The sequence below is a fragment of the Toxotes jaculatrix genome, chromosome 10, assembly GCF_017976425.1.
Source record: "Toxotes jaculatrix isolate fToxJac2 chromosome 10, fToxJac2.pri, whole genome shotgun sequence".
In the NCBI taxonomy this organism is placed as follows: domain Eukaryota; kingdom Metazoa; phylum Chordata; class Actinopteri; family Toxotidae; genus Toxotes; species Toxotes jaculatrix.
Genome location: NC_054403.1, coordinates 12,543,724 through 12,570,288, shown reverse-complemented (window position 1 = coordinate 12,570,288; position 26,565 = coordinate 12,543,724). Strand labels below are relative to the sequence as shown.

General features: G+C 41.5%; 3 protein-coding genes across 3 annotated transcripts; all 3 read left to right on the top strand.

Annotated features, from left to right (window-relative positions):
- Nucleotides 1–299: 299 nt before the first annotated feature.
- nexmifb (neurite extension and migration factor b) lies at nucleotides 300–11,880 on the top strand. Its single transcript, XM_041048515.1, has 3 exons — nucleotides 300–381; nucleotides 5,251–9,469; nucleotides 11,814–11,880. Exons 1-3 carry the CDS (start codon nucleotides 300–302, stop codon nucleotides 11,878–11,880), a joined length of 4,368 nt encoding a protein of 1,455 aa, XP_040904449.1.
- Nucleotides 11,881–15,369: 3,489 nt separating this feature from the next.
- Nucleotides 15,370–22,246, top strand: rlim (ring finger protein, LIM domain interacting). Its single transcript, XM_041047594.1, has 4 exons — nucleotides 15,370–15,635; nucleotides 16,868–17,094; nucleotides 18,578–18,682; nucleotides 18,780–22,246. Exons 2-4 carry the CDS (start codon nucleotides 16,926–16,928, stop codon nucleotides 20,420–20,422), a joined length of 1,917 nt encoding a protein of 638 aa, XP_040903528.1. The 5' UTR covers nucleotides 15,370–15,635; nucleotides 16,868–16,925; the 3' UTR covers nucleotides 20,423–22,246.
- A 1,112-nt stretch (nucleotides 22,247–23,358) lies between these two features.
- On the top strand, nucleotides 23,359–25,737 carry glod5 (glyoxalase domain containing 5). Its single transcript, XM_041047596.1, has 4 exons — nucleotides 23,359–23,518; nucleotides 23,906–24,061; nucleotides 24,896–25,051; nucleotides 25,232–25,737. Exons 1-4 carry the CDS (start codon nucleotides 23,462–23,464, stop codon nucleotides 25,373–25,375), a joined length of 513 nt encoding a protein of 170 aa, XP_040903530.1. The 5' UTR covers nucleotides 23,359–23,461; the 3' UTR covers nucleotides 25,376–25,737.
- The last annotated feature ends 828 nt before the right edge of the window (nucleotides 25,738–26,565 follow it).

The following is a 26,565-nucleotide window of genomic DNA, read 5'->3' as shown; positions in this document are numbered from 1 at the left end:
GATTGTTTGGTGCCCCAAGGGCCTCTTTGATGTCTCTATCATGTTTGGAGCTTTTTCTACAATTACTGCAACTTTGTGTTTGTCTGTGTCTGGTGTCAGTCTTTGTTGTAATGAAATCTAATGTAGTGCGGCTCATGTTATCCTGCATTAAGACACGTGGCAGTCACCCTTTCACGATTCCCTTCGTACTCACGTCTCTTTCTATTTCTCTCTGTCTTCTCTGTCTCTCTCTGGCTTTCTCCTTCAACAGGTGGGACAGTCACAATGATGCGTAGGAGGTGCAGCGTTGAGCCGTATTGATGGATGTGTTAACAGACAGCAGTCTCACACTGATTGTGAAGACTTCAGAACCAGAGAATGCAAATGCACTTGAGAACACAGGTGAAAACTATTCACTTTTTCCCCCCTAAGTTCCATAGCTTGTAAACATATTATTCATTGCTTATAACTCCTTTTTTTTTTTTTAAAGGAGCAATGAAGATGAAAATACTAATTTTGCCTTTTAATTCTTTGAAAATTTGCTTTGAACATTTACAGATACTCAGTTGTTGACCTAAGAGAAGAAATTTTAATTTTCCCAAGAATAATCAAGCATGCGTTAGAATAAATGAAGGCTTAATGGCAATAGTTTCTCTCACAACAGCTTGAAAACTTTGAAAAGACAATTAGTATTACCGCATACCACAGAACTAGCTTTCTTGAATTAGCTTTTCACACTCGGTTTTAAGCTGTTTGACAAGATATGGGGAACGTGAAACACGTCCTGTCTTTTTTAAATGAAAAGTGGAAAAGAAACATTGAATGAAGCTTTTTAAGCTATTGTTAATCCTCTCTCCCGATGCTCCCACTACTCAGGAATATGACATCTACCTTTTGGCATAAAAAGGTGCAAATGTGAAAGAGGGTGCAGCCGTTAATTCTTTCACACTCATTCACATTCATTAGCACGGGCAAATGAAGGTTTCTGTGTAAAACACCATTTATTCAGATTTATTTGTTTAGTTTTTGTTTTAAGCTGCACCTGCAGCACCTCTGTTAATTCTCAATAGCATAAACCCCGCATCACAATAATATTTCCATGATGTGGGCTCTTGATAAATATTTAATTCAGGTTAATCCAGAAACATTTGCAGCACAGTCCGTTCCCTTTTCTGGACTAAAAGCCCCACTGTTGTTTTGCATTTTTCAAGACTCCTTCAGCCACTACCTACTGCCCCCTATAGTTTACTGTTACCAAGCACCACTGATCCTTAGATGAGGTTTATCTTAGTGTTTCAGCTCTGGTCAGGCTCAGTGGGGACTGACTGGTTCCCACTGTGAGAATCACACAGATTATCCCCATCTCTAGTCTGTTCCTTGAGAGGCACTGAGAGGAAAAGAGAGAGAGAGAGTAAAATAGAAGGCGAGAGAGGATGGAGAATGAGAACAGAAAAAAAGTGAAGTAGAGAAAAGGGTGAAAGCAGCTCCATTGAGCAGGAATAGGGCAGCTCTCTGAGGAGGATGGGCATGAATCATGCTGCAGTTACTCACCACTTATTATGAACATCCTGTACTGGCTGGATTGATTTCCCCCCACCATTCACAAAATGTCATATAGTGAAGATGGAGCAAAAGGTGGCAAGCGGTTTCTGTGGCTGGCCTACCAGCTGGATGAGTGAACGCCCCGGGTGGCTGAGCTGCAGAACGGCTAGCTCTGCATTTTACCACTGTAAGAGCCTCCATATAACAGGGATAAGGAGCGAGGAAGTTGGAAGGGAAGGAAGATAGCGAGCAGAAAAAGGAAGAAGATGTGATGGAAACGGGGGATGGGCGTGAGGAATGATTTCAAAAAGCCATTAAAAGGAGAAGAAGGCCATGTCAGCTGTTTTCATTTGCATTGTACTTCATATTGTGATATTTGAGCTATTTCACTCCTCTAGCCACATGGAAGGGATGTATGAATTTAACCATGCTAATATCAGGGACAGATGGTCCTCACATAGACAGTGTCTTATATTTTATGTCCTATTTAAGTGTGTATAAAGAGAAAAAGTATGGATATGTGTGTATATGTGTGTGGGTTTGCTGTGAGTGCATGTGTGGCATCTGACACACTAATAGATGAGGCCACAGACGCCAACTTGTCTCTCTCCTCATGTCCATGAACATGTCCCTCTGCATGGGCTCGTCTCCCCGCGGAGCCACCTGGCACAGGGCAGCCCGGGCTTACCTCAGGTGGATGAAGCCCTGAATGTCACTGCTAGAAAGCGAGGGGAGAATCTGAGAGCTCTGAGTGCTAACTGGTCCGGTCTGGTCTGGTCTGGTCTAGTTTGGCGGTGCTCGGGCTGTCTAGCATGGCTGGGCTTGGCAGGGCTTGGGATCAGAAGATCACCACCACCTGCCAGCAGCCGGGGTCCTTCCATATGTTCAGTGGTGAATGTCCATGCCAGCTTGCACGAGCTGTGTCACATCCAGCCTCAGTTTCTATTCAAGGAGCACTTCTCCTGATAACACAGTTATAAAACTACAACTGTGTTAGACTGATCTCAGAGTGCACGAAGCTTGTTTTCTTTTTTTTTATTAGTATATGAGCTGCTCTTTCTGTAAGCTAGATATTGAATTCTGGCAGCACTGAGAATTTGGATGTTTATCTTGTTTACATTTGCCAGCCTAGATGCAATAGTAACATTATGCTGCACCGTATCAGTGAATATGAGGCTGCCGATCCCCCTTTGACCTCTAATGTCAAACTCAATTTGTCAGCTACAGTCATCGTTGTAAGAACCCGTGTGTGTGTCTGTGTGTGAGTGTGTGTGTGTGTGTTTGTGTACCTGTCTGACTGACTGATCTGTGGCACATTCTGAACAGCTGAAGAGCTAATGGTCCAGCTGGAGACAGATGGCCTCTCGATAACACTATACCCCCAAGCCAATACTCACACTCTATCACTCTCTCTCTCATACACACACACACGCACACACACACATATGCATCCACGGATGCACACACACTCTCTCTCTGTCACACACACACCCCTGAAAATCACATGCACGCACACATTGGATAGGATAGATTGTTAATCCATTATAAACCCCGAGGAAACACATTTCTCAGTATGAGTTTAATGTTTCACAGCAATTTTGAACAATCTTTTGGCAATATTAGGTGGCAGCTTAGGTTTCATGTGAGCATGGGGTGGGGGGTGGGGGAGGAAGTTAATTTCTCCCCTTTTTTGTAATTTCCTTCTCTTTGTGGCCTTGCTTTTTTTTTGTAGGACTAATGAAAGAGATAAGTAATCATTTCTTTATACTTGTCCTGTCTGCAAGAGCTGGAAAATTACTTGGTAGATTTCAAATACTGGCACTGTTTACATATAATACCAAACAAATCCAAATGAATTGTGTCCACGCCTGGAAAAATGTAATTGTGGTCTTGCTATGCTCCTGTCTTTGCAATCAGTGCCACACAGTGCAGTGTGGCTGGTAATGCAATGCTAAATGGAGAAAAGGATATCTGTCCCGACTCTCCACAGAGAACATGTGTCAGTAACATGCTTTTGCTCTGAGGTCATTTTGGCTCACAGATTGAAGGGAACTGATGGCAAACGCCTCCCTGTGTTGCTTCTGCAGCCTCTGACAAGTTGCTGCTATAACAGTTTTCTGACTCTGAGAGGAGGAGAGAGGATGCATGTTTCTCCTGAGGTTTTCTTCATTAAGGACGACAGTAGCGCAGTTGTATGCTTTTAGTAGGCGTTCTGGTTGCTCCAATGTGTCTGCAGGCCGCAGACCCAGAGAGACCTGCTCTCAGAAATTTCATTACCTCATTAAATCACTCTCAAATCATATCCATATTCAAAGATTTACTCACCACCAATACAGCCATGCTGAATACTGTTTGTTGAGCAGTCTTCCCCTCAAGCATCTATCACTACCTCAATAATGATTAGGCGCATCCATTCTAAAATGGGGGACGTTGCTAGTTAACCTCTATGAACACGTTAATTGCTGTGGTATGTTTTTCAATTTTAATTTTTTTTTTTTCTGGCATGGTTTTAAAGAATATGTGTGAGGCAGCAGCTTGGGATTGTAGAGGGAGGCAGGTGTAGATGATATTGGTTATACAGTCTCCAACATATGGGCCTGTCGTGTCCCATGTGTACGTACCTGCCTCCTCTGCTGTCATCTAATTATGCAGAGCAAACAAAGCTATGTGCCTGCTGCTACACGCCCGCTTCTGTGGGTTTTGATTGTTACTCATCAGATGGATGTCTTCAACTGATTAAGACATTGTCACAATCGACCTGTAGAAAATCACCAAAACCTACTTTCAATTTAGTCATTACTGCTATTGTTGCTGCCAATCTGTGTAATTTTGTGGTATCTTGTTACTTAAGAGCTAAGTTGTATTTGCGTCTGGATGAAAAATACTAAAAGGAGGGGGAGGTAAAGCAAGATGACTGCATTATTTTCATCTCATATGTTGCTGTTGGGCTGGTAAAGGAAGACATACAATACCTCAGTGCTGTTGTTGTACGTTGTTTCCATAAATTAGATCATTTTTGAACTAACATTATTTTTAGTAACCCATTTAGTAACACTTTCCTGCTCTCTGTCTGTGAATGAAAGGTTTAACACAAATTTCAAACCATTTAGTAACTATTATCTCATGAAATAAATGTTGCATAATTGTACAAGTCATTCCATTGATCACTAACACCCACTTTCAGGACACTCAGAGAGAGTTTTTGTTTCGGAGAACTTTATAGTGCCTCCTGTAGGCACATGATAAAAATGATCATTTTGTTCTAATAAATAGAACAATAGAATTTCTAGCAGCTCTTTATCACTTTCACATATTAATTTAACAGGATGCAGGAGAATCCATTTGTGATTGCTTTTCTTGTGTTTTATGTGTTCTGAGAATTCGGTGTGAATTATTATTATTATTTTTTATGGTTGTATTTGGTCTTGTCTAGTCTAGACTTTTACATTTGAAGATCAAGCAGTAATGAGTAAGACATTGTCTTTTCCCAACTTGACATTGCTAATACCTCTTACTGAATCTGGTACCAAAACTGAATTATTAATGTTTAAAGCTGGCATCACAAAATGACATTTTGAGCTCTGGGGGGTTAATTGACACTAATTGCATTTCAGCAGCCTAGAAGAAATGTCAGTGTAACTACAGAACAAAAACAATGTAATTTAACTTCAGACTTATGCTTTAAAGAATCGAAAGAGCTGAAATCTTTTCTTTCTTTTTTTCCTGTAGGGGTATGTGAGCGTGGTGGTGATCTGAGTCTGTGCGGGCTCGTTGATGCTGCTCTCCCTCCATCTTCACCTCCTCCTGCTGCAGAGACTTCACAGCAGGCCTGCCCAACACACCAGAGGACCACAGCTGCATCGCCAACCCTTCCCCTGCCCATTGGCACTGACCCCGCTCTGGGCCTCACAGCGGCCCCCTGCCCTCCCTCCAATGACTCTCCAACTGTAGTCCCCCACCTTCACCACACTCCCACTCCCACATCACTTCCCGCCCCAGCTGTAAGCTCCTGGTGCTCTACAGGAGACGCCCAGAAGACTCCCCTTCCACTGCCCGTTGCCCTCCCTCTGTCAGCTACAATGATGGAGCCTGGCACTGTGTCTGCCCTGACAGAGGAGTGTCTTCTCCAGCCTTCCCGCACCTGTCTCGGCTGCTTCATTGAAACCCGTGATGCTACTGACCCTAATTCCATCCAGAACCCGCCCCATGACCCTAATGCCAACACTGACACAGAGGCTGGGCTAAGTGTAAGGATAGGCGATGTGAGCCGGGAGGACTTCTCCGACATCAACAACATCAGCATCCAGTGCCTGAGCCATGCGGGGGAGGCAGTGAGTCATTATGGAGAACAGCTCCTCTCTGACCAGCTACTTAGCTTTCCTCTGCCGAAAGCCCCAGGTGAGGGCAAGAGAGTGGATGGAAACAAAACAACAGAGGATTGTGATGACCCAGAGGATGATGCAACAGCTAAGAACTTGTATGAGGGACTGTTACTGGACAAAGTGAGTGGAGAGGAGGTTCTGCTGGCTAATGCCGGCCAGGACTGGGGATACTTTGAGTCCTTCATCAGCGAGAGTAAGATGGAACTGTTGGACCTTTGTTCCAAGAATGAACTGTCAGTCAACCTCTTCTCTGAGGAAGATGTTGACAATCTATTTGATGATGAAGATGATGATTCAACTTTAAGCAGTGATGTCTGTTCGCTGAAGATTCGTTATGAGTCTTTCCAGGACAACATGAGGGAAAAAACGAATGTGCTCCAGGAGGAGACGCAGTTCAACTTCTTCCCCAGTGTCCTGGCCAACTGTGCCAAGAAAGAGGAAGGAGCGGGAGTCTTGAGGAGGAGTGCTGAGGAGCTTCAGCCCAAAACTGATGAGCTCATCCTGGAGGCAGGACAGGAGGGAAAGGCTGGGGACTGCAGTGGCAGGAGCCCCCTTGATGGCTCCCAAGGCTCACCGATGTCCACTCCCAAAGTCAATTACCTAATGGACTTCAATTCCACAGAGGAGTCTGGAGAATTCAGTGATGACAGCTCCTGCACGGGCTCCTCCTCAGACACCCTGCAGGAGGGCAAATTTAAAAAGGGCCACTCAAAGAGATTCCTCAGCCCCTCCAACCCTCTCAACTATGGCTTGCGCTCCAAGAGAAAGGTTCGATACAGTGATGATTACTTATATGACGTTGACTCGCTCGAGAGTGAGAAGAATGCAGAGAAAAAAGACAAAGCTCCTGCTGGTCAGAAAGAGGAGGAGGATGTAGACTGGTGCCCCAAAAAACGTCGGAAATCCTGTCGTAAAGAGCCACCCGTGGTCATCAAGTACATCATCATCAACAGGTTTAAAGGAGAGAGACTCATGTCAGTGAAACTGGGCAAGTTGGACCCTGTGGATGCTACTGTGAGCTTAAACGCCGACACAGTAAGCAAATATGAGACACTGGCTCCTCTGAAGGATTTCTGGCAGGAGAGGCAAAGAGAGAGACAGGAACAGCTTAAGCTGGCTGCCAGAGATAAACAACAACGCGGTTTTCATCTAAACGGACGCCATCATCGCCCTATTAATTCTAGTCATCCCAAAAGGAAATACAAGATTGCAAACAGGCTTAAGGTTCAGAGGATTCACACTGTGGAGCAATCAGCAACAGCACATGGCTCCCCTCTCTCTGATCAAGGCCAGGGAGGTGTCACTAAAGAGGAGGCCACCCCCATGGTAGGGGGAATAATAGCGGCTTCAGGCCTCCCAGTCACATTAGACACAAACTCCATCACGCATACAGTCACAGCCAAGAGCCGCTCCCAGGAGAGGGAGGAAAGGGAGGGGAGGAGATTGGGAGGAAATAAAACAGTCAGGATAAGGAAATTCAAAAGTGAAGCCAGGCTGAGGAGCAAGAAAATGAAAGAGGCAGAAGGAGAGGAGGGGAGGAGCGTGACAAATGAAACGGATGCCTGTGTTGCTGCGGCACAGATTGAGGACCCTACTGCTGGGTTAGAAGAGGCAGGCATTAGCTCAACTACAGTCAAACCACATTTCTCTGACAATACCACCACTGCTCACACATCCGAGGAGAAATTCCCCTTTGTTTCGTCCAGCTGCTCTCCTGACAAAGCTCCCTCCTCAGAGGGGGTAGAGACGGGTGTCCCTGTTATCCCGGGGGGCTACCTACAGACCCTGTTAGATGCTACAGACTCCTCTGGTGGAGCAACTATCTCTTATTTCCCCCAGCAGCCCTCTAGGCAGCAGTATCCTCTGGGGCTGTCCCTCGAGGAGAAACAGTTTTCTTCTTTGCAGCTCGCTCAGAGCTGCGTCCTCTCGCCTCCCTCCGAGTCCGAGCTCCAACAGTCTCCCCAGAACTGCCCCAGCTTCCCCCAGATGTGGCACCCGCAGCTCTGTGCAAGTCACAGCCAGAGCTTTGGGCCCGAGACACCCGAGACTCCCATCTTACCCAACAACTTCCCAGCTGCTGTGCCCCTGAACGACAGCCTGCCAGTGTCTAACTACAGCCAGCTGAGCCCTGAGGCTGACAGGCTGCTTTATGAGAAGAGTTACCTGACTGAGGCTGGGCTGCAGCCTGGGGCAGACCTGCAAGTGTGTCAGTCTGCCTGTGTGGAGGGCCAGGTGCAGTACCAGAGAGGGTCTCTGTGCACAGACAATGGCAGGCTCATCAGCTATGACTCAGTGGGCTCTCTGTCAGCCTCCTCCAGCAATTACAGCTCCCTCAGCCTCAAGTCTTGTGAGCGAGAGGGTGAGGAGGAGGGCCGAGACAGCTTCTTAGCTCATTGCAGTCCTAAAGTGGTGATTCAGCAGAGTGTGGACGCCCTTACCCCACTCAGGGAGTCCTCAGACCTGCTGGATATCTCCAACTTCACCCCTGACAAGTTTAGACACTCATCACTGTCAGAGCTTTCCCCTCCTGAGACCCCCAACCTGTCCCCCCAGGTGGTGGGGCGTGAGATGAAGATGGCAGGGAATGTTGGAGAATACCAGGATGCGAATGATATGACTATGGACTGCAATAGGGAGGTAAAGTGGAATTGTGACGTTATGCAGCAACAAGAGCACACAGCAAATGCATACACAGTGGAAGACAGCCAGTTTCCACTGCACAACTTCAACAGTCAGGATGTGTTATGTTTAGATAAAAAGGAGCTGGGAGTTACTGAATTTGACGAACAGACTGGTGAGATGCTGGCTGGTGCGAAAAGCATAAAGTCAAAGAGGAAAGGCAATTGCAAACAGACAGCTGCAGGACAGAGCCCAAAGAAAGTCCGGGCTCCCAGAGCTCCCAAGTCAGAAAAGGTCAAGACCCCTAAACAGAACTCACGTTCCACCAAAAAGATAAAGGCCATGTTAGAGGGTAAGGCAGCAAAGAACCAGGCAGGTGGCTGTGGCGCAGGCCTGACTGACAGTAGCAGCACTGGGGACTGGTCTGGCACCGGCTGGTCAGAGAGCAACAGTCTGGTAGGGGACGACCAGAGAGAATTCGAGGAGCCCTCCAATATTCTGTCTAACATTGTTTCTGGCATGGCTGAGGTCCAAAGGTTCATGATGGCCTCCATTGAGCCACTGTGGAATCCCATGTCGGAGGCCTGCATGCCCTCTGAGGCCAATAGCCTCAACCTAAAGACCCTCAAAATCTTGGCAGGCACAGAGGCTGACCTGAAGAAAAAAGGAGCCGTGCTAACAGGGGCTGGGAGAGGCAGAAAGGCTGGGGGAAAGGGAGGAAAAAACCAGGCCAAATTCAACCCCTCACATCCTTTATTCCCTCAACTAGCTCTGGGCTGTAACATGTTTGATAAACCCAACTTTATTAACCCTGGGCCAGCACACAAAAAGCTCTACCGCCACAAGACCAGTGCAAAGTTCCCTCGGATTGAGACACTGAAGGGGAAGCGAGGTGAGAGAGACCCAAATAAGGACATAGCACTGATGACCTCTTTTGAGAAACTGAGGTAATATTTTGTTATCAGCTGCTGTTGCACCCCCTTCTCACTTTACCCCACTACCTGCTCAGCCCCCCCCCCCACCCCTCCCAAGCATACCTACACTGACGCTATGCCAGAGCTGCATGAGTACTACGTTCCCCCTGACTACTCCCACTTCCTTTTAACCCCCTGAAGAGGAAATTAATATCTGCATGAAAAACTTCTTGTACTTTGCAAACTACCTATTGAGTGATTGTGTCAAGCTTGATTGAGATTTGAAACGACCATGGCTGCATTTTTCTTGCTTTTGTTGTTTCTGCTTTGTTTGTTCTTCTTATAGTCGTTTTTTTGTTTTATTTTTGTCTGAAAAAAAAGAGAATAAGCCTTGAAAACAGTTCTGTCGCCTTTTTGAGGAACTTTGTTTTTGTATTTTCTCAGCAGAACTAGCTCCCCTGAATTATGTATTTATTCCCCCTTTTCCCTAAAGATGTAGCTATATACACAAATGCATTGAGTGACATCTACGCACCCCTCCTCCTCATCTGTTTTTGTATGCAGAATATGGATGTCCTGTTGTTGCTGTCCTTCATACACTGCCTGGCTCATTTCAAGAGGGAAACCTACGATTAATGAGCTCTATTTAAGCCCAAGACATCTTGAAAACACAAGATGGGACCATTTTGTATTGATGACATATCAGACATTGTCTTTTTTTCCCCTCAAAGTTGGAATGACTCCCCATTTCCTTTTATCAAGCATTTCTTTTTCTTCTGGAGTTTAGAGGAACTGGTTATCTAAATTTACATTTTTACGCCTTGCAAATTCATAAAAGCTCCACCCTCAGAGTATTTTTGTCAATGTTGTTGTACAGGGACATGCAATATTTGCAAAAAAAGATAATTATAATCTTAAAATCAATGTGCCAAAAGTAACAATGCTGTGTAAATGACCTCTTATATATGTGTGAATATTGGCTGTTCCTCTTTTCTATCCATTGGAATATTGGCTGCTCGGGTTGGAGACTCCTTACAGAGACTTGCCACTACAGGAATTCTTTATTTGGGACTTTTCTCTCTCCTCTGATGAAAGGCACCAACAGCTGGCAGTGGTACACCACCACTCACTAAACCAAATCAGAAAGACTCTGAATTCTCCTTGTTTCCCCCACTTTGTTTGCCAAATTCAATTTACCTCAACATCGCCTGGCACTGAGAAGCAACAAAAGAGAGGCAAAGGGGAGATCTGCTCTGAAGGCTACTGTAGAAGAAGAAGATGAAAAAAAAGAGCTGTTCAAACGAGCTTTCTCCAGACCAAGAAGAGTATAATGCAGATGTTTGAGGGTAAGCAAGGAAATTATTTGTCAGTTGGGGCTGTGCCTCACTGAATAGCTGTTTTGTACTGGAAATTCAAGGTGGTTTATTACTCATAGGGATTCTGATGCACGCATCAGTCGTAAATGGACATTACATTTTTGCAGTTAGAGTTAATGTGAATGTGAAAGCAGTTTTCAGTACAAATGGAATCAGTAATCTTGTAAATGAAGGAAAGCATGTCTTTGCATTAGCTCCACATGGGAATCTTACTTCTATCTTACCTGAAATGGTGATTTAAACAGTAATTTTTCTTGACATTCTCATGTAATTTATTTCTTAACACTGCCATACTTAATAAGTTGCACCAGTGGTGTATTCAGTCTCAGATTTTTTTTCTTTATTTGATCCATTTTTCACATAATGTCTAAATTTAGCTTCTTTTTTTGAAGGTACTTTTTTTTTAATATTTTGTCTTTAACTGTCATCTCAGTTTTAATGGGTCAATATTTTGGCAGAAAATATTGTCAAAATCAAGGCCAAATAAGGGCACAAATTTAAAAAACAAAACAAATGTATTGGTCCTGTTTGATCCAGTGTATTTCCAGGCCATTTATTTGAATTACTTTGAGGTCATTCACCGCCTCTCTACCCTGAAATAAATCCACCTTAAAATGGACCTTACAATCATGCTTAATCAACAATAAAATTGTTTGATTTTATATAACAAGTGAATTTTGGGAGAAATGAGGAGCCTCTCTTCAACTGGTTACAAGAGTATCTTTTACAAATAAATACTAAAACAATAGGCCTATATTTTCTCTTTCTCTCTCCATTGAACATTAAATTATGCTTTTTTATGATATTTACATGAGACTGCATGGAGATGTGCGAACAAATTGAAGCTTGATTTAAAAACAGGCCTTGTCACACTGGATATGGTAATTCTGACGCACAGGTGATAGTAATTGATTGCTTGCATATGGCAAGATTCATAATCAATCTCTCTCTGTCTTTTCTTTCTCTCCTCTCTGCCATGATCATTTGTTTCGTTTCTCCAGTGTATCAGGGTTAGGACCAAGACAAGCTGCTGATGGGAAGCTCCACATGGGCTGCAAGCCCATTTAGTCTGCCTTCTCTCATTTCTGCCTATTGTCAAATTGAATGTACTTCTATGAGTTCATAGTTTTTTCTCTCTTTTCTTCTTTCTGTTTTTAAAATGTGCCACTGTTGAGCTGCCTCATGTTAATGGTGCTAAGAAAGCTGACAATTGTTTTGTTTTCTTTCTTTTGTTTTTCCTTTCTTTTTTTTTTCTTTTTTTGTTTTTTGTTTTGGTTTTTTGTTTTCCCAGAGTTAACAAAAAAAGAAATGCAAAATAGATTAGGTACCTAACCCTCTTTATGAATGTATATTATAATGTTATGTTTGATGTATTCACTTCATGATTCTTTGACAATGATTGGAATTACTTTTGCTCTTTTCATTAAAAGATTACCGAGCTTTATATATACTGTCTAGAGTTGTTACCAGAAGGAATCTTAATGAACTCTTGACACTACAAAATCTTGTATATTTTTTGTGTGCCAATTTGTAACATATTTTGTAAGTGTATATTTTTCTTAGAAAGTGCTGTGAAGTATTTGTGTGTGTGAGTAACCTTTTATGCGCCTCTATGGGCAGTGGAAAGGATATACAATGACAAGTTTCTGGTTTTAAAAACCAAAATATGAAAGTATCAACAGAAAACTAGAAATATTTACATTTTGTTGGGAGTTTTGTAATAAGACCATGATCTTGTTGTGAGAGTGTTGTGTTACTGTGCAAAACACAAATAAGCAAAGAAAAAAAATGAAAACTTGGAAAAAAATATAATTTGTGAACAATTTGCTGTTTTATAGATTTTCATGTAAATTATTTGAGTATTATTTTGTTTTTTGTTTTGTTGTAACTGTTGCAAAGGTTTTAAATATTTGTGATCAAGCCTGTATGGTGATAATGTAATATTGGTAACTTGCTGAGTTTTGTAATAATGTTTATGGAGTAAATATACAAATTAAAATAAGATTTTGAATGCTGCTTTCTGAAGAGAGTTGGGTTGTGTTTTTTACCACCCACCTTTTTCTCTAGCTAGTAACTATAGTATGAACAGTAACTTCTCTGCAGACACATTCAATCCATTCAAACTAACAGATCACTGGCATGTCAGGAGTGAAATTTAAGTAGCATATCTGTTAAGCAAACCCCCCTCCCACCATAGTGGTACTACTATAATAGTGATAGGGAAGAAAAGGAAGAATATGGTCTTTTATATTCATCATATTCATTGTTTGGTCTTGCCACAAAATGTGTAAGTATAAATACAACCTTAACAATTCCAATTAGCCTGTCCCTATTCGTTACATTGGGAGATTCTTAGACGAAAGGCATTTTAATTTCTGCACAAGTATGGCTTTAGCTCATGTTATTTTAATGTCATATCTAATTAGCACTCAGGGTCAGGCATTACTAGAGTGACTGCTCATCCATAACTCTGAGCTAGGCTGCAGTGGTCCACACTGCAACTCATTCTGGCATGCTTAATTGGAGCTGGAGATACTGTCTCAGACCATAAACAGATCCTGTGATGTATGCCTCCAAAATTGTCAGGTGGTATTAGCATTGTTTTTGTTCTTTAGTCACCCATAGCAGATAAGGGAGCAAGCAAATTATAAGATGGATCGGCTAACGCGAAGGATGAGGTACACCTGTGGTAATTAAATTAGATCTGAGTTGTTTTGTCAGTGTGTGTTCACGTTGCATAGGCAGTCATAGGCGACGCTCTCATTAGGACAATTGTTTGTGTTTGTTTTTTTATCAAAAGATTCTAAAATAACATTTTAAAAGAATGTCTTTTGGGCAATGTTTTGTAATGTAGGCATATACTTGTTCAGTTGATTTTTTATTTATATATTTATTTATTTATTTTTTGGCCGGCAGATTTGTTCTAAAAAAGAAACGTATTAAAATACAAACCTTTACAGACTCATCTGATGTGTTAAATTTAGTCAGATGTCATTGTACTAATCCTATGTAAATCCTTTTTTGTGTCTTAAAACAACAGCTTTAAGCCACTGGAAAGGCTGTCAACCCCTGCCCAATAACCTCTCATAGCTTTACTGACAGTTGTGTATTTACGGGTGTTAGATTAAATGGAGAATAATGCCATTTTCCAAAACATGTGTCTGTGATAGCTGCGACTGTGGCTGCTAGCTAGTTTTTTGCACAATTGTTTAAAAATTGCCTGTAAGTAGATGCCACCCACTGCCAAAGGGTCACTGCTGTGTCTCTGCTGGCATGCTGATGTATTAATGCTGTCCCACCTCCACCTATGCAAAAGTCTAGGGCCTGCTATTAGTGTTTGGTGTTTCTTCCTCAAAAAAGAGAAGAAAAAGAAAAAAATAGAGTTCTTTTATTTTTTTTTCTATGATAATTTTAATGATTAAGGGAAATTAATCCAACTATACCCCCTGTCTTTGACTTGTTACAATGCTGTTTGTGAATTCTGCAGATATATTGGATGTTTTGACATATTTTGACCTGGATGTTTTTGCCTTTAATTTTTATTTATGTGTGAAGACAGAGAACACTGTGGGGTAGTGTTTGTAGATTTATATTAATTTCCCAATTTAGTTAATAAATAATAGCATATGAATTATTACATAAATATAATTTATGTTTTGGAAACCAGTTATGGTGGGCATATGTCACATAATATGATATATGCTATACTATACATACATCTCCTTCAGATACAATTACTTACTATTTATTGCCACAGTTAGATGCACAAAAATATTCTCTCAAATTGCAGTACTTTTACACTATTTTGTGTGCTCGAATGAATACAGTGAGTTTACTTTTAATAATAATAATTACTTGCTAACAAAATACAAAGCAACAACAGACAGGTAAGATATAAAGCTAATAACTTAGTAGATAATTGACTAAGCAAAAGACAACATTTTCTAGCAGTGTTCAGATCAAGCTAAACCTCAATGGCAAAAGTGTAAATGCCAAGTAGCTGTATGCAATGACCTATCATTTAAAATTAAGAAATGTTACTATTCTTGATTTTAAAAGGGATATTTTTTTTCTTTTTGATTTGCCTTGATAAGCCTTGTCCTTTCTCTGGCAATGTGTTGTAAGCAGTAGTAGATGCTGTGGCTGTAGATGTGAGAAAAGGGTACCATGAATACATACAGTCTGTCATCTTTAGAGCATCACCACATTAATGATGCAGAAATAGTCAAACAGGACTTTGTTTCTCCTTTTTTCACTTCTTTGAAAAAAAAATCGTTTGATGATCACTACCAGACATTGTGCCTGTGGATAATTGATATTGGTGTGCCTATATTTTACAGATATTTGTCCTCTAGTCTGGACTCTGCAGAAGGTAAGAGCATTTGCATTTACAACCGCATCGTGACGCTACAGCTAAACAGCGGCGCACTGTCCAAAACAAACATCGTTTTTTCTAATACTCTTCTCAGACGAGAAAGTTGAGTTTTGTTGCCCTGCGCTCAGTCTTTCAGGCAGCTCCACTTGTCGGGCTGCGCACGGCTCACCTCGCGTCCTCCGGCACGATTGGCAGCCGTAAACTCAAACCGTTTAGCCTGTGTTAGTGGCCTGTGGTTAGTGCGGTGCCTGGGTCTACCTGGGAGGTTTTACTCAGGGAAAAAAAACGTTGGTAAATTCTCAGTTTCCGGAAGATCATTGTAGCCTTCCTAAAAGAAAGAAAATGGAATCCTGAAATCGCACTTAGCTTAACAGTCAAGCGTTTTTGAGAGAGTATTAGAAGATCAACTGGGCAGTACGGTGACATTGCTACTAACATCAGTGAACAGGTAATGTATCAGTGATTTGGTGACAGACGTGTATTCACTCTGGTTATCTTTATTTTCATTAGCTAGCTAATTTTAGCTTGTTTGCTCTGGTTAGGTACTGGTTGTGAACGTCATTGATTGACGTCGTTTGCTCAGTTAGCTTGCGTGTTGCTAACAGGCTAACGGTAGCGTCAACGTATTTTTAATGACACCCGCGTGTTTTGTTTGTGAATTTTCACTGACAATAAACAAAACAAATGCCCAGTTCATGATATGTGTCCTGGCATCAGCGATATTTGTGCTAAATAAGTATTTACGTACAGTTTGTGTAACGGAGGACACTTACCACGAAGTTACTGGCTAAATTAGCGTTAGCTAATGTTACATTTCCTTTTGGCAGTGTGTGTGTAGTTAGTCACTCGGCTAGTTAACATGGAAGCTAACTAGCTTTAGCGTAGTGAAAGCTTCACATAATTGGGGTTGCTTGGTCATCTAAGAAGCTGGCTTTGAACTTGCGATGAAAATGGTGTCACACTTACTAGGTAATCAGTCGCTTTTGTTAAGTACACAGATATAGTGGTTTCTTTTTTATAGCTAGCAGTGGTTGAAGTTGACAGTGTAAGCAACCAAGTACAACGCTAATAGCTAGCTAGCTAACGTAAGCTAGGCTAGATGATGCCATTTTGTTTTTATCTCGACTTTGACCAACATACTGCTTTCCAATGGAACTCAGAAACACACAAGCTATCAAGTTATTCACTTAAATTATAGCCATTAAACGGAACAGCCACGCCTTTTCTAACGTGTTCAGGAGAAGTGCGTTGTATGTTACGGTAAACGCAGCGCCTCAGCTAGCTAGCTAGCTAGCTAGTGTTGCGTTGATAGTACGTTTTCAGTTTTCTTTGTAACCAGTGGACGCAAACCATGTTAACATTAGCTTCTGGGTCGCTTACATATTGAGTGTTGCATTGTGATGCTATATGTTGACCTAGATTTTATCATGACAGTTTTCTTGGTTGATAGTAATGCAGCGATTCGGCCATGGCATTCATTATAGATGAGGATGAAGTACAAATACTTAAAGGGGTCAGATAAGACGGTTTCATGGTGTCTTTGGTAGTGAATCCATTTTGCACAATCCTAGTCTACATCCGAGGAGTCTCATTACCTTTCTAGATGTAAAGTCAACTAGTTTGGCACATCCAACTGTTCTCGATAGACATCTAAACTTTATGTTTTTGTTTGCGCTCTAGTAACTGGATCTTGCTGAAGATCGGAGATTATCCCTCAGCCTCCCTTCCTTCTGAATCAATGGAAGGGTCAGACAGTCTAGAGCAGAGTGGCAGTGACCAGCCAGAGTCACAGCGCAGAAGGCAGCTGGACCGCCTGGACAGGGAGGAGGCCTTCTACCAGTTTGTCAACAATCTCAGTGATGAGGACTATCGTCTCATGAGAGACAACAATCTCTTGGGTACCCCAGGTAATAAACCTTTAACCTAGTTACACTAGCCTTTTGTTTTGTTGAATTAAATTGTGGCTGTGGAAATGTTGACATTTGTATGATTTTAACTGAACAGGCAATTAGTTTTATTATTAAACAGGTAGCAATGGGCATTGTTACTGAATATATTACAGGTGTTCAGAGTGAAATAAAATTATACCAAATGAGGTCACACAGATGATTGTGAAAAACTGATCCTACTAAGCGTGTGTGTATCATGGGATTCAGTGATTTTGAGTCTGGTTTCACATTTGGTTTTGGTTACTTTTAATAATTAAATCCTCATTTTATTTTCTTTCAGTTTCTATGCTTAGTCTGAGGTGTGCCAAATTCCATTCCTCCCTGTCAAAGTTTCAAGCTGTTGTTAAAAAGATTTTTTTTAAGTGTTGTTAAAGGGTTCAGCAAACTTAAATCATAATGTTTAGTATTAGTTTAATACCCTGATATATGTTACATCATGGTGCTGTGATGTCACATAAACCATAGTACAACACACCTGTTTCAGCATTGTAAGTTGGTTAATTATAACATTTTTATACTTTATATATTACATTTTTAAATGTTTTTGGTCAAGAGGACTTTCACATATACAAGTACATACTTGGTGTTGGTATTGCTTCAAATGTGCTGCTCGTCGGAATTGGTATTAAAGGCCAGCGCTACCTGGCCAAACAGCAAGTGCCTCTAGACAGTTTAGAGGCTTGACTTTGCAAACTTTTCAGTCATGATTTAGTTTATATTGATATTTTATATTTTTTATGATCTATTGGTAAAATCTATGTCCTCCTCCATCTGTGCACATTTCCTACTTGCCCAGTAGAATGAGAAGTTTTCATAAAAGTAAAGCAGAGGTACCTTTAGTTTTGGGATTGTCAGTCTGCTCAAAATGCAACAGCCTACGGACTACTGAAGAAGCCCAATCCGTTTCTGTCCCAGGACAGTGGGAAGGGGAATGTAAGTTTGGAACGTCTTTTAGTGGAGCACCCTACAAGGAAAGGGCATTGAATGGACAGTGGCATGCCCTGGTAAGTCTGGAGGTTTTCAGTATTGTCCTGTTGATGTGTTTAAAGACAACCAAACATATCTATGGGCCAATAGAATAAGAAATGAAACACCAGTTATTTTCTTTTTTGTCACATGTACAACACTTCTACATTATAATTTCAGATTTTTTTTCTTAGTTCTGTGCTTGCCAAATATGTAGCTGTTACATTGTGTAGCTCTACTGATGTTTCCTCTTTCTCTGCATTAAATTAGAAAACGTGTTTTCTTATTGTATAGAGTTAAACTGTCAATTCCTCCCAGCCACCTGCAACATCTTTTCCCACCTCACGCTGATGGTCAGATTTATGAAGAGGAACCAAGCATAATAATCTTCAGTAAAGGAAAATGTGGGTTACCAAGAGTTAATTTTTCTTTTTTAATATCAGACTTTTGTTCTGTTTTGTAATGTCTCTTTCAGGAGAGGTAACCGAGGATGAACTGTTTAATAGACTTCAGCAAATCAAAGATGGTCCAGAACAGCAGAATAACACCCCGAGTACAGAAATCGGAGAAGATCCAGCTGGTAAGTTTTGCATTTCTTTTCTTTTTTGACCATTTAATTTACTTTCAGATATGATTTCAGATATGATTTTTCACTTGTTAACTCTGCTGGTTTTCAGTTCCACCAGAAAGCTCTGAAGATCCTGCTAGTGGGGATAGTCTCCTGGACTGGCTGAACACAGTAAGGCGCACAGGCAACACAACCAGAACTGGTCATCGTGGAAACCAGTCATGGCGGGCAGTGAGCCAGACCAACCCAAACAGTGGCGATTTTCGCTTCAGCCTTGAAATCAGCGTGAACCGTAACCTGGCTGAACAGCAGGCAGCTGCTGAAGGGGAGCAAGAGTCTCCAGAGAGTCAAGATGTGGTGGCAAGTGCTGAACCACCGGTCCCCATGGAGTCAGAAGTGGTGGAAGAACCAGTTGTAGAGGAGTTGGCTGTTATAGTGGAACCAGAGCCTGAACTAGAAGAGGTTGTTTCACAAGAGATTTTAGAAGAACCTCCCAGCCCACCTCCTGCCCCACCAGTACAACCCCCACTTTCTCCACGCAGAGGACAAAGGAGAGCCCGGAGCCGCAGTCCAGAACCACGCAGGACCAGGGCCCGTACAGCGAGGAGCCGCTCTCCTCTCAGCTTGGATCAGCTGGATGGTCTCGCTAATCCACGTCAGGCTCACAGCTCTCAAGGCCCCAATTCTGCCACCAGTGCTCCCCCTGTGCCTCAGGTGGAGGGCAGTTCACGAACTCGACAACATGTTCTTTCCAGGCAAAGCACTGCTGACAGTGATGTACAGCCACCTAGGGCTGGTGCAGAGTCGGCCCCAGAGGCCCAAAATGTTGAATCTCAGGAAGGAGAAGGGGGTGGAGAAGGAGGTGCAGCAGGGCGCCGGCCTCCTACTATTATGCTTGATCTCCAGGTGCGTCGCGTGCGTCCGGGTGAATATCGGCAAAGGGACAGCATTGCCAGTCGTACCCGCTCGCGCTCCCAGAACTCAAACAACACATTTCTTTATGAGAGTGAACGCGGTGGATTTCGTAGGACTTTCTCACGCTCTGAGCGTGCTGGTGTGAGGACCTACGTCAGTACTATTCGCATACCTATCCGAAGAATCTCTGATGCAGGTTTGGGAGAGGCAACCTCAATGGCTCTCCAATCTATGATTAGGCAGATTATGACTGGTTTTGGTGAACTTGGCTACCTCATGGATTCAGACTCTGATTCTTCAGATTCAAACCGTGGAGCCAACACACCTACAGATCTGGGTGAAGCCCTCAACAACCCAGATGCTCCTCCTGCTGCTGCTGCTCCTCCTGCTGCTGATGTTGATGAACCACCTGTGGCAGCTGGAGTCAGAGCAAGGACAGTTGAGACCGATATGGTTGAGGGTCTTGCCACTGGTCCACCTGCCTCAGGTGGCAGGGCTCGACCAAGGCCACCTATCAGCCTAGAGGAGCCCAGCTCACTGCCCTTCCTGAGGCTTGCCCACTTCTTCCTCCTAAACGATGACGATGAGGACCAGCCCCAAGGACTGACTAAAGAGCAGATTGACAACCTCTCCATGCGCAACTTTGGTGAGAGTGATGCCTTGAAGACTTGCAGTGTCTGCATAACAGAGTATGCAGAAGGTAACAAGCTACGTAAGCTGCCCTGCTCTCATGAGTATCATGTGCACTGCATTGATCGCTGGCTGTCCGAAAACTCCACTTGCCCCATCTGCCGCCGGGCTGTCCTGGTATCGGCCAATCGAGAGAGTGTGGTGTAGCTCATCACAGACTGGAGGCCTTTTGTCTCACCCTGAATAATCTAATAGCCCAAGTCCATGAGAGGCTTTTGAGGAAATGTGTCTCCGCTGTTGAAATGTATTTCCTTCATACCATTTGTGAGTTTGATTATAACGCAGTTGCAGGTTTGGTTGAGGTGCTCCATACAGTGACATCGGGACATATTCACTCTCTAGTAATACATTTATTAAAGCAGTCCAAAGTTATACACAAGCAATGCATGCTGTTTGAATCAACCTGTTGTGACCAAGCAGTTTTTTGCACTGCGTCAAGCCATGCACACAAGCAGACCTGTATCTAATAAAGAATCCCCTGGTTTTCAATGCTGCACACCCGCAGGTAGTTCAGGCACTTCAAATCTGCTCTTTTGTATTAGCTCCTAAATGGCGCCTTTATATACCATAAGTTGGGTATTGGTACAATTCTTAGTTACACCAGTTCAAAGTATTAGCTGTAAATAAGCTTGTAAAAATAATTTTAAATCATACTTTGTATCACTGAATTGGTTCTGGATTGTAAATGATCTCATGAAGATTAGGGTCGTGTCGGCCACAATTACTCTATCATAGCATCTCTAAATTTGGTGTTAAACAAATAGGTGGTGTCAGTGTACACGGCAGAATTATTTAGAGTTTGTGATGTCCAAAGGATGTAGGACATTAATTGGTTTGCCATTTACAATGTGACTTGTACTCTCCTTTTTTTTTTTTGTTCACCTGAAAGGAACAAACTACTACTTTGGAGTGGCATATATGATGGGAATTCTCCATGTGCTGAATTGTAAAAAAAAAAAAAAAAAAAAACAATGTTGTACAGTAGTAACGGAACAATAAATTCAGCTAGGTTACTTTTGCAAAGCACAAGTTTATTTTGGAATCACTGCATCTTCTTGATCATTAAAATGATTGAGTCATCCTCATACCAGAAATGAGGGATGTCTCAATATTGGTAGTAGATATTGGAGTTGCTGGCATCTGAATTTCCCCTCCTCAAAAATATTATACTAACAGGCATGACATTTCAGAAATTTAAATATAGTTGCTTTTGCTTTTTTCCCCTAAACATGTAAAAGGACATTTACTTCTTAATGTGCAACAATTTCATAGTCAGTTTGTGCTGACTCCCTTAGTTACTGGTCTGATTCTTAATTTTGCCACTAACATAATGGATTGCCCTTATTAATTGACTGATGAATTGAGTTCTCTAAGCTGGTGCTGGCGTAGACTGAAATGACCAGAAATTGACCTAAACTGAAATGTAGACTTGCCTTCTCCACTCCACCTCCGTGTACAAGTGACACGTTATTAATCCAAAGGTTCAAGTGTCGGACGTTTACCAAGTCTGAAAAATCCACATCGTTGTCCTTCTGTCTCAGTAAGGCTCCCAAGTAGAAAGTCGGGATGCTCGCCCACTGTGCTCTCCTTCTGCCTCATGAGCAGATGCTCTCCATATCAGTGTGCAATACATGCAAAAGTGAAAGTAGGGGATTACAAACCATGATATAAATGTATGCTATTCTTAAAAACCGTTGTTAATGGCTAAAATCTTAATGAAGACTTATTACATTTTAAAATGTGTTGAAGTTCATTTTATTTTATTTAGAAGTTCTGTAGGTTTTAATAGCACTGTTGATGAACAGGAACACTGGCAGACGGAAGAAAAAGGGCATCGCTATTAATGCCATCCTGTCATGTTTCTTGTTTCACTGTTTGATGTCTTTACCACAATTATTACTTCCCTTCGTGGGGACAGAGTCTGAATGCAAGACGTTGTCATTGTTGAAAACCATAAACATGTAAATGAAATGTATGTTTCCTCTTAGGCCATACTTTAGTTTTGGCCTTGTTCTGTGACCCATCCAGTGCAGTATGTTAACTGGGTGTTAAATGAAACTAACCGCTGAATTAAAGAAGTTGTTATGCTACAAAATGCATCGCCGTCATGCATTCTGTATTCTTAACTGTGCTGTTAATTTTATGCTGCATCCAGATGCACACATACTTCATTATTACTTATACAGTCTAAATATGATTTTGTTTCCATTTTTTCTCTGGTTTGATCATTTATTGCTATTTTTTTCCTGACTGTTTATATTTGGGGTTTTTTTTTTGAAAATGCTGTTTATTACATGTTCCTTTTAAAGCTGATCCTAACAACTTGAATGAATGATGATGATTGTGTGAAGAGCAAGTAGAAGATGTGGTGTGGATGTTTCCCCCCACCACTGCACGGGTGCCCACTTTATTAGGTACACTTGTCCAATAGTACAACAACTGTGTTACAAGTTCAGCTTCATTAAGTTTATAATTTTGTTTTGCTCGGGTTTCAGTGTTTGTGGACATTGTCAAAAATGTGTGAACTCTTTTTTTTTTTTTAAGTGTTTATTACTGAGGTCCTGGTTAAAGATGTTATTGGTCCTCATTATAAGGAGAGATTTTCTTCATTTTGTTTCTTTTCCTTTCCCAGTTACATTCCTTGGGGGTGGAGTGAACATAGTACCTAAATGCTAAAACATTAATTAATTAACACCTCTACGACAGTGTAAGTAAACCTGAACATGATATGATTCTTAAAATGACACAGCAGTTGTATTGGATGACATTAAACCGCACAGGTGAACCTACTTCTGTGACCATTGAGTGTGTAATCAGATATGATTACACACTCAAGACAGAGGTATTATTACTGGCACCCCTACACCTTTATAAAACAAAAAACAAAGAAAAGCATTTATGAGCATGCACTTTACTAGAGTCGCGGGGTTTGACAAGATCTGTTACCAATAATCAAACTTGTTAAAAAAAAAAAAAAAGAGAGGACTTGAAACTAACGCTACAGTCACACAAACCCTGAGGGAGAGTAATGTTGATGGGAATATAACAAACCACGTTCAGCCATTTTAATACTGTGTTTGACGTTGCAGCAGCGGGTGCAGGCGCCGGTGAAGTCTGGCAGACTACATACAGTTCACAGTCCACAGAGGAGGAACAAGGAAGTGTGGGAGTCAGAGCTCGGTAAGGATGGCGCTGCGGGCTGTCGGGAGCCGTTTGTCGCATTTTCAGAGGAACTGTTTGAAGGTAATTCGTGTCATAAAACGCTCATTTATCGTTACGTCTGTTCTCAGTATCTTTACTGCTCCGTCTTAAGTTTGTCAGGACTGAAACAGCGCAGACCCTCGCTTAGAGAAACCACAACTAGCTCAGTGACCGACTTCAGGGAAGGGCTCGTTTTATTTAGACTTTCTCAGCTCAGCTATTGTGGACTAGAGGTGTTGGTTTGCTGCATCGGGCTTTTACATCAGTGATTCTGCTGCTCTGCATAACTACACTTACCTTTTCGAGAGCTCACGTTTGCTTGTGTATCGTGTTCATTCACCACGCGGCGGCGCTGTTGACACTGAAATACATTTGCTTTCCTTCACTTTCATTTCGTAAACATGTCGTAACTCCTCTCTCCTCTTTCAGGTCGTCTCCATTCAAACATTAGGAGATGTCAGATTCAAGAGGACCTGCCCGGTTGAAGTGAGCCATCTGGACCATTTGGTTCTCACAGTGAAAAGTGTCCCAGACACTGTCAACTTCTACACCTCAGTCCTTGGCATGGAGGTCATCACCTTCAAGGTATTACAGGTGTTTGCACATTAAATGTATTCTCCTTCTTCTTCTTCTTCTTTAGTAGTAGAAGTGGTAGTAGAAGTAGGAGTAATTAAGTATTGCTAAAAAACTATGCCCATCAAGCATTTATTAGAGTCATAACAATTATTTACCAATCTATTTATTAATAATGTCCACAATAAATATAGTTGCTACATGTTAAAGGACATTTACTTTTCATTGGACAACAGTGCTTTTACATAATTTTGTCCTGCCATGCACTAGCTGTGGATTATGTTCAGTTAATGACTGATGAATTAATATAGATAAATTAAACGTGATCTCGCCTTCACAACTCAAACCAGAATAGAACTCTTTACCTGTAGGTCCATGTCAATGTAGAAGGGACAGCTTGTGTCGGACATTTACCAAGTATGAGAAAATTCACATCATTGTCCTTCTGTCTCAGTAATGCTGTAGAAGAAAGTCAGGATGCTCGCCCACTGTGCTGTCCTTCTGCTTCATGAACAGATGCTCCATATCAGTGTGCAGTGCATACAAAAGTGAAAGTAGGGGATTACAAACTGAAATGAATGTACAATGAAAAATTGTTTTTAATGGCTAAAATCTGAAATGAATGCTCATGAGCAGATTAAATAAACAGTGATATTATCATTATATATATGCATTATTTACACAGGGATCAATCTGAAAAAAAAAAAAAAACTTTTGTACTTTTGGTGTGAGAGAAAATCCACTAGGTGGCACTCTTTGATTAAAAGTCAGCCACTCAGTCACTTATGTGGGACCTGAACATTCAAACACTTCTCAACACCCACACGTCATCTCTGCATCTTCAAGGGAAACCGTAAAGCTCTGGGTTTTGGGCAGCAGAAGTTGAACCTTCATCAGCTGGGTCAGGAGTTTGAGCCAAAAGCCAGGCAGCCAACGTCAGGCTCTGCAGACCTGTGCCTTATCACCAAAACCCCTCTGGCTACTGTAGCTGCACATCTCAAGGTACTTCACCCAATACTATAGAATGTCTTGAATTACTAATGTCAGTCTTAATCCTTTAAGATGGCTGCCATTTTAAAGCCACTTGACCTCTAGTTGACTTTGTGTGTCACATTTCTTTAGGGATTAAGGTGCCACTGCAATGCTCAGTGCCTGTTATCTGCTCTCTCCTCTCCTCTGCAGGTCTGTGGAGTCAAAATAGAAGAGGGTCCAGTGGAGAGGACTGGGGCCACGGGGACCATCACCTCTCTGTACTTCAGAGATCCAGACCACAATCTCATTGAAGTATCAAACTATAATCAGTCAACATCAGAGGGATCTTCTTGAGACCTCTTTGGGCTTAATTTGAGAACACATGAGAATACATCCAAACTCTGCACTAACTATTTCTGTTGGGCCTACTTTGCACCGTTACTGTTTCAGCTTTGAGGTTTTGAGACCAAAACGACTGTAGTTCAAACAACAATCTGCTAGATTTAGATTGAGGTTGATGACTTCAGTTGTCTGTATAGAAACACTGCTCCTGTGTGGTTCTGACATCCATTGTTTGCTATTTTAATTATGTGTGGAAGAAGGCTGGATCAAAAACACCTTAGCTATAGTTTAGCTATATAATCAAATTAGCACCTACGAAGATTTATTTTCTCTATGAAACCAAAAAGTAATAAAAGGTTCTTTATTGTGCAAAAGGTTCTACTTTTGTCTTATGTCTTCACAGTGTTCCCAGAATGTTTACTAAAGCTTTATAGAAATATACAATCAAAAATCCATATGTTATGGTACTGCCTTTTTTATAGCACTTTTTATGTAAATAACTTAGAAAAAGTACTAATTTCCCATGCTTGTAAGGTTCATAACATTTTATGGAAATAATATGAATGTTATTACATAATCAAGATAAACTTAATTTTCCAATTTATTATATATTACAAAGACAGTACTAAAAACTCACAAGTTCAGTACAAGACTTGCAATACACAACAGTTCATTTAATTAAATTCTGCTGTGGATCTGGTTACAGGGGCAGATCCAAGATTTTTTTCTTTTTTTTAATCACTTTTTTAAACATTGCAAAACAGGGCATTTTTCAACATGTTCTTCAATTTCTCAGGAAATAATGTGTTGAACAAAAAACAGCTATTCACTGATACACAGTGATATACAGAGATTCCTAATGTTACCAAAAATGATATCGACAACATAATTCTTAGGTAATTCTGATATCAGTCAGATACCAGTACTCTTTTTGTTTTGTTTTTTCTTTGTTAAATGTACTCACTTTGTGTCAGTTCTATACATTATATACCCTGACAATATAAAACTGACCTAAATTCCTTAAATGTTTACCAACCCAGTTTATCAGTTTGTCAGTTAGACAAACCTGATATACTAGTTTTGTTTTTGTTTTGTTTTTTAACTTCATGTCATATGGGTTTTGCAGACCACAAGTTGATTCATTGCAGTGTGGATTCTGGTGTGTTGTTCCCAATTAGTGTTAAAATATTTCCTTTTCAAGT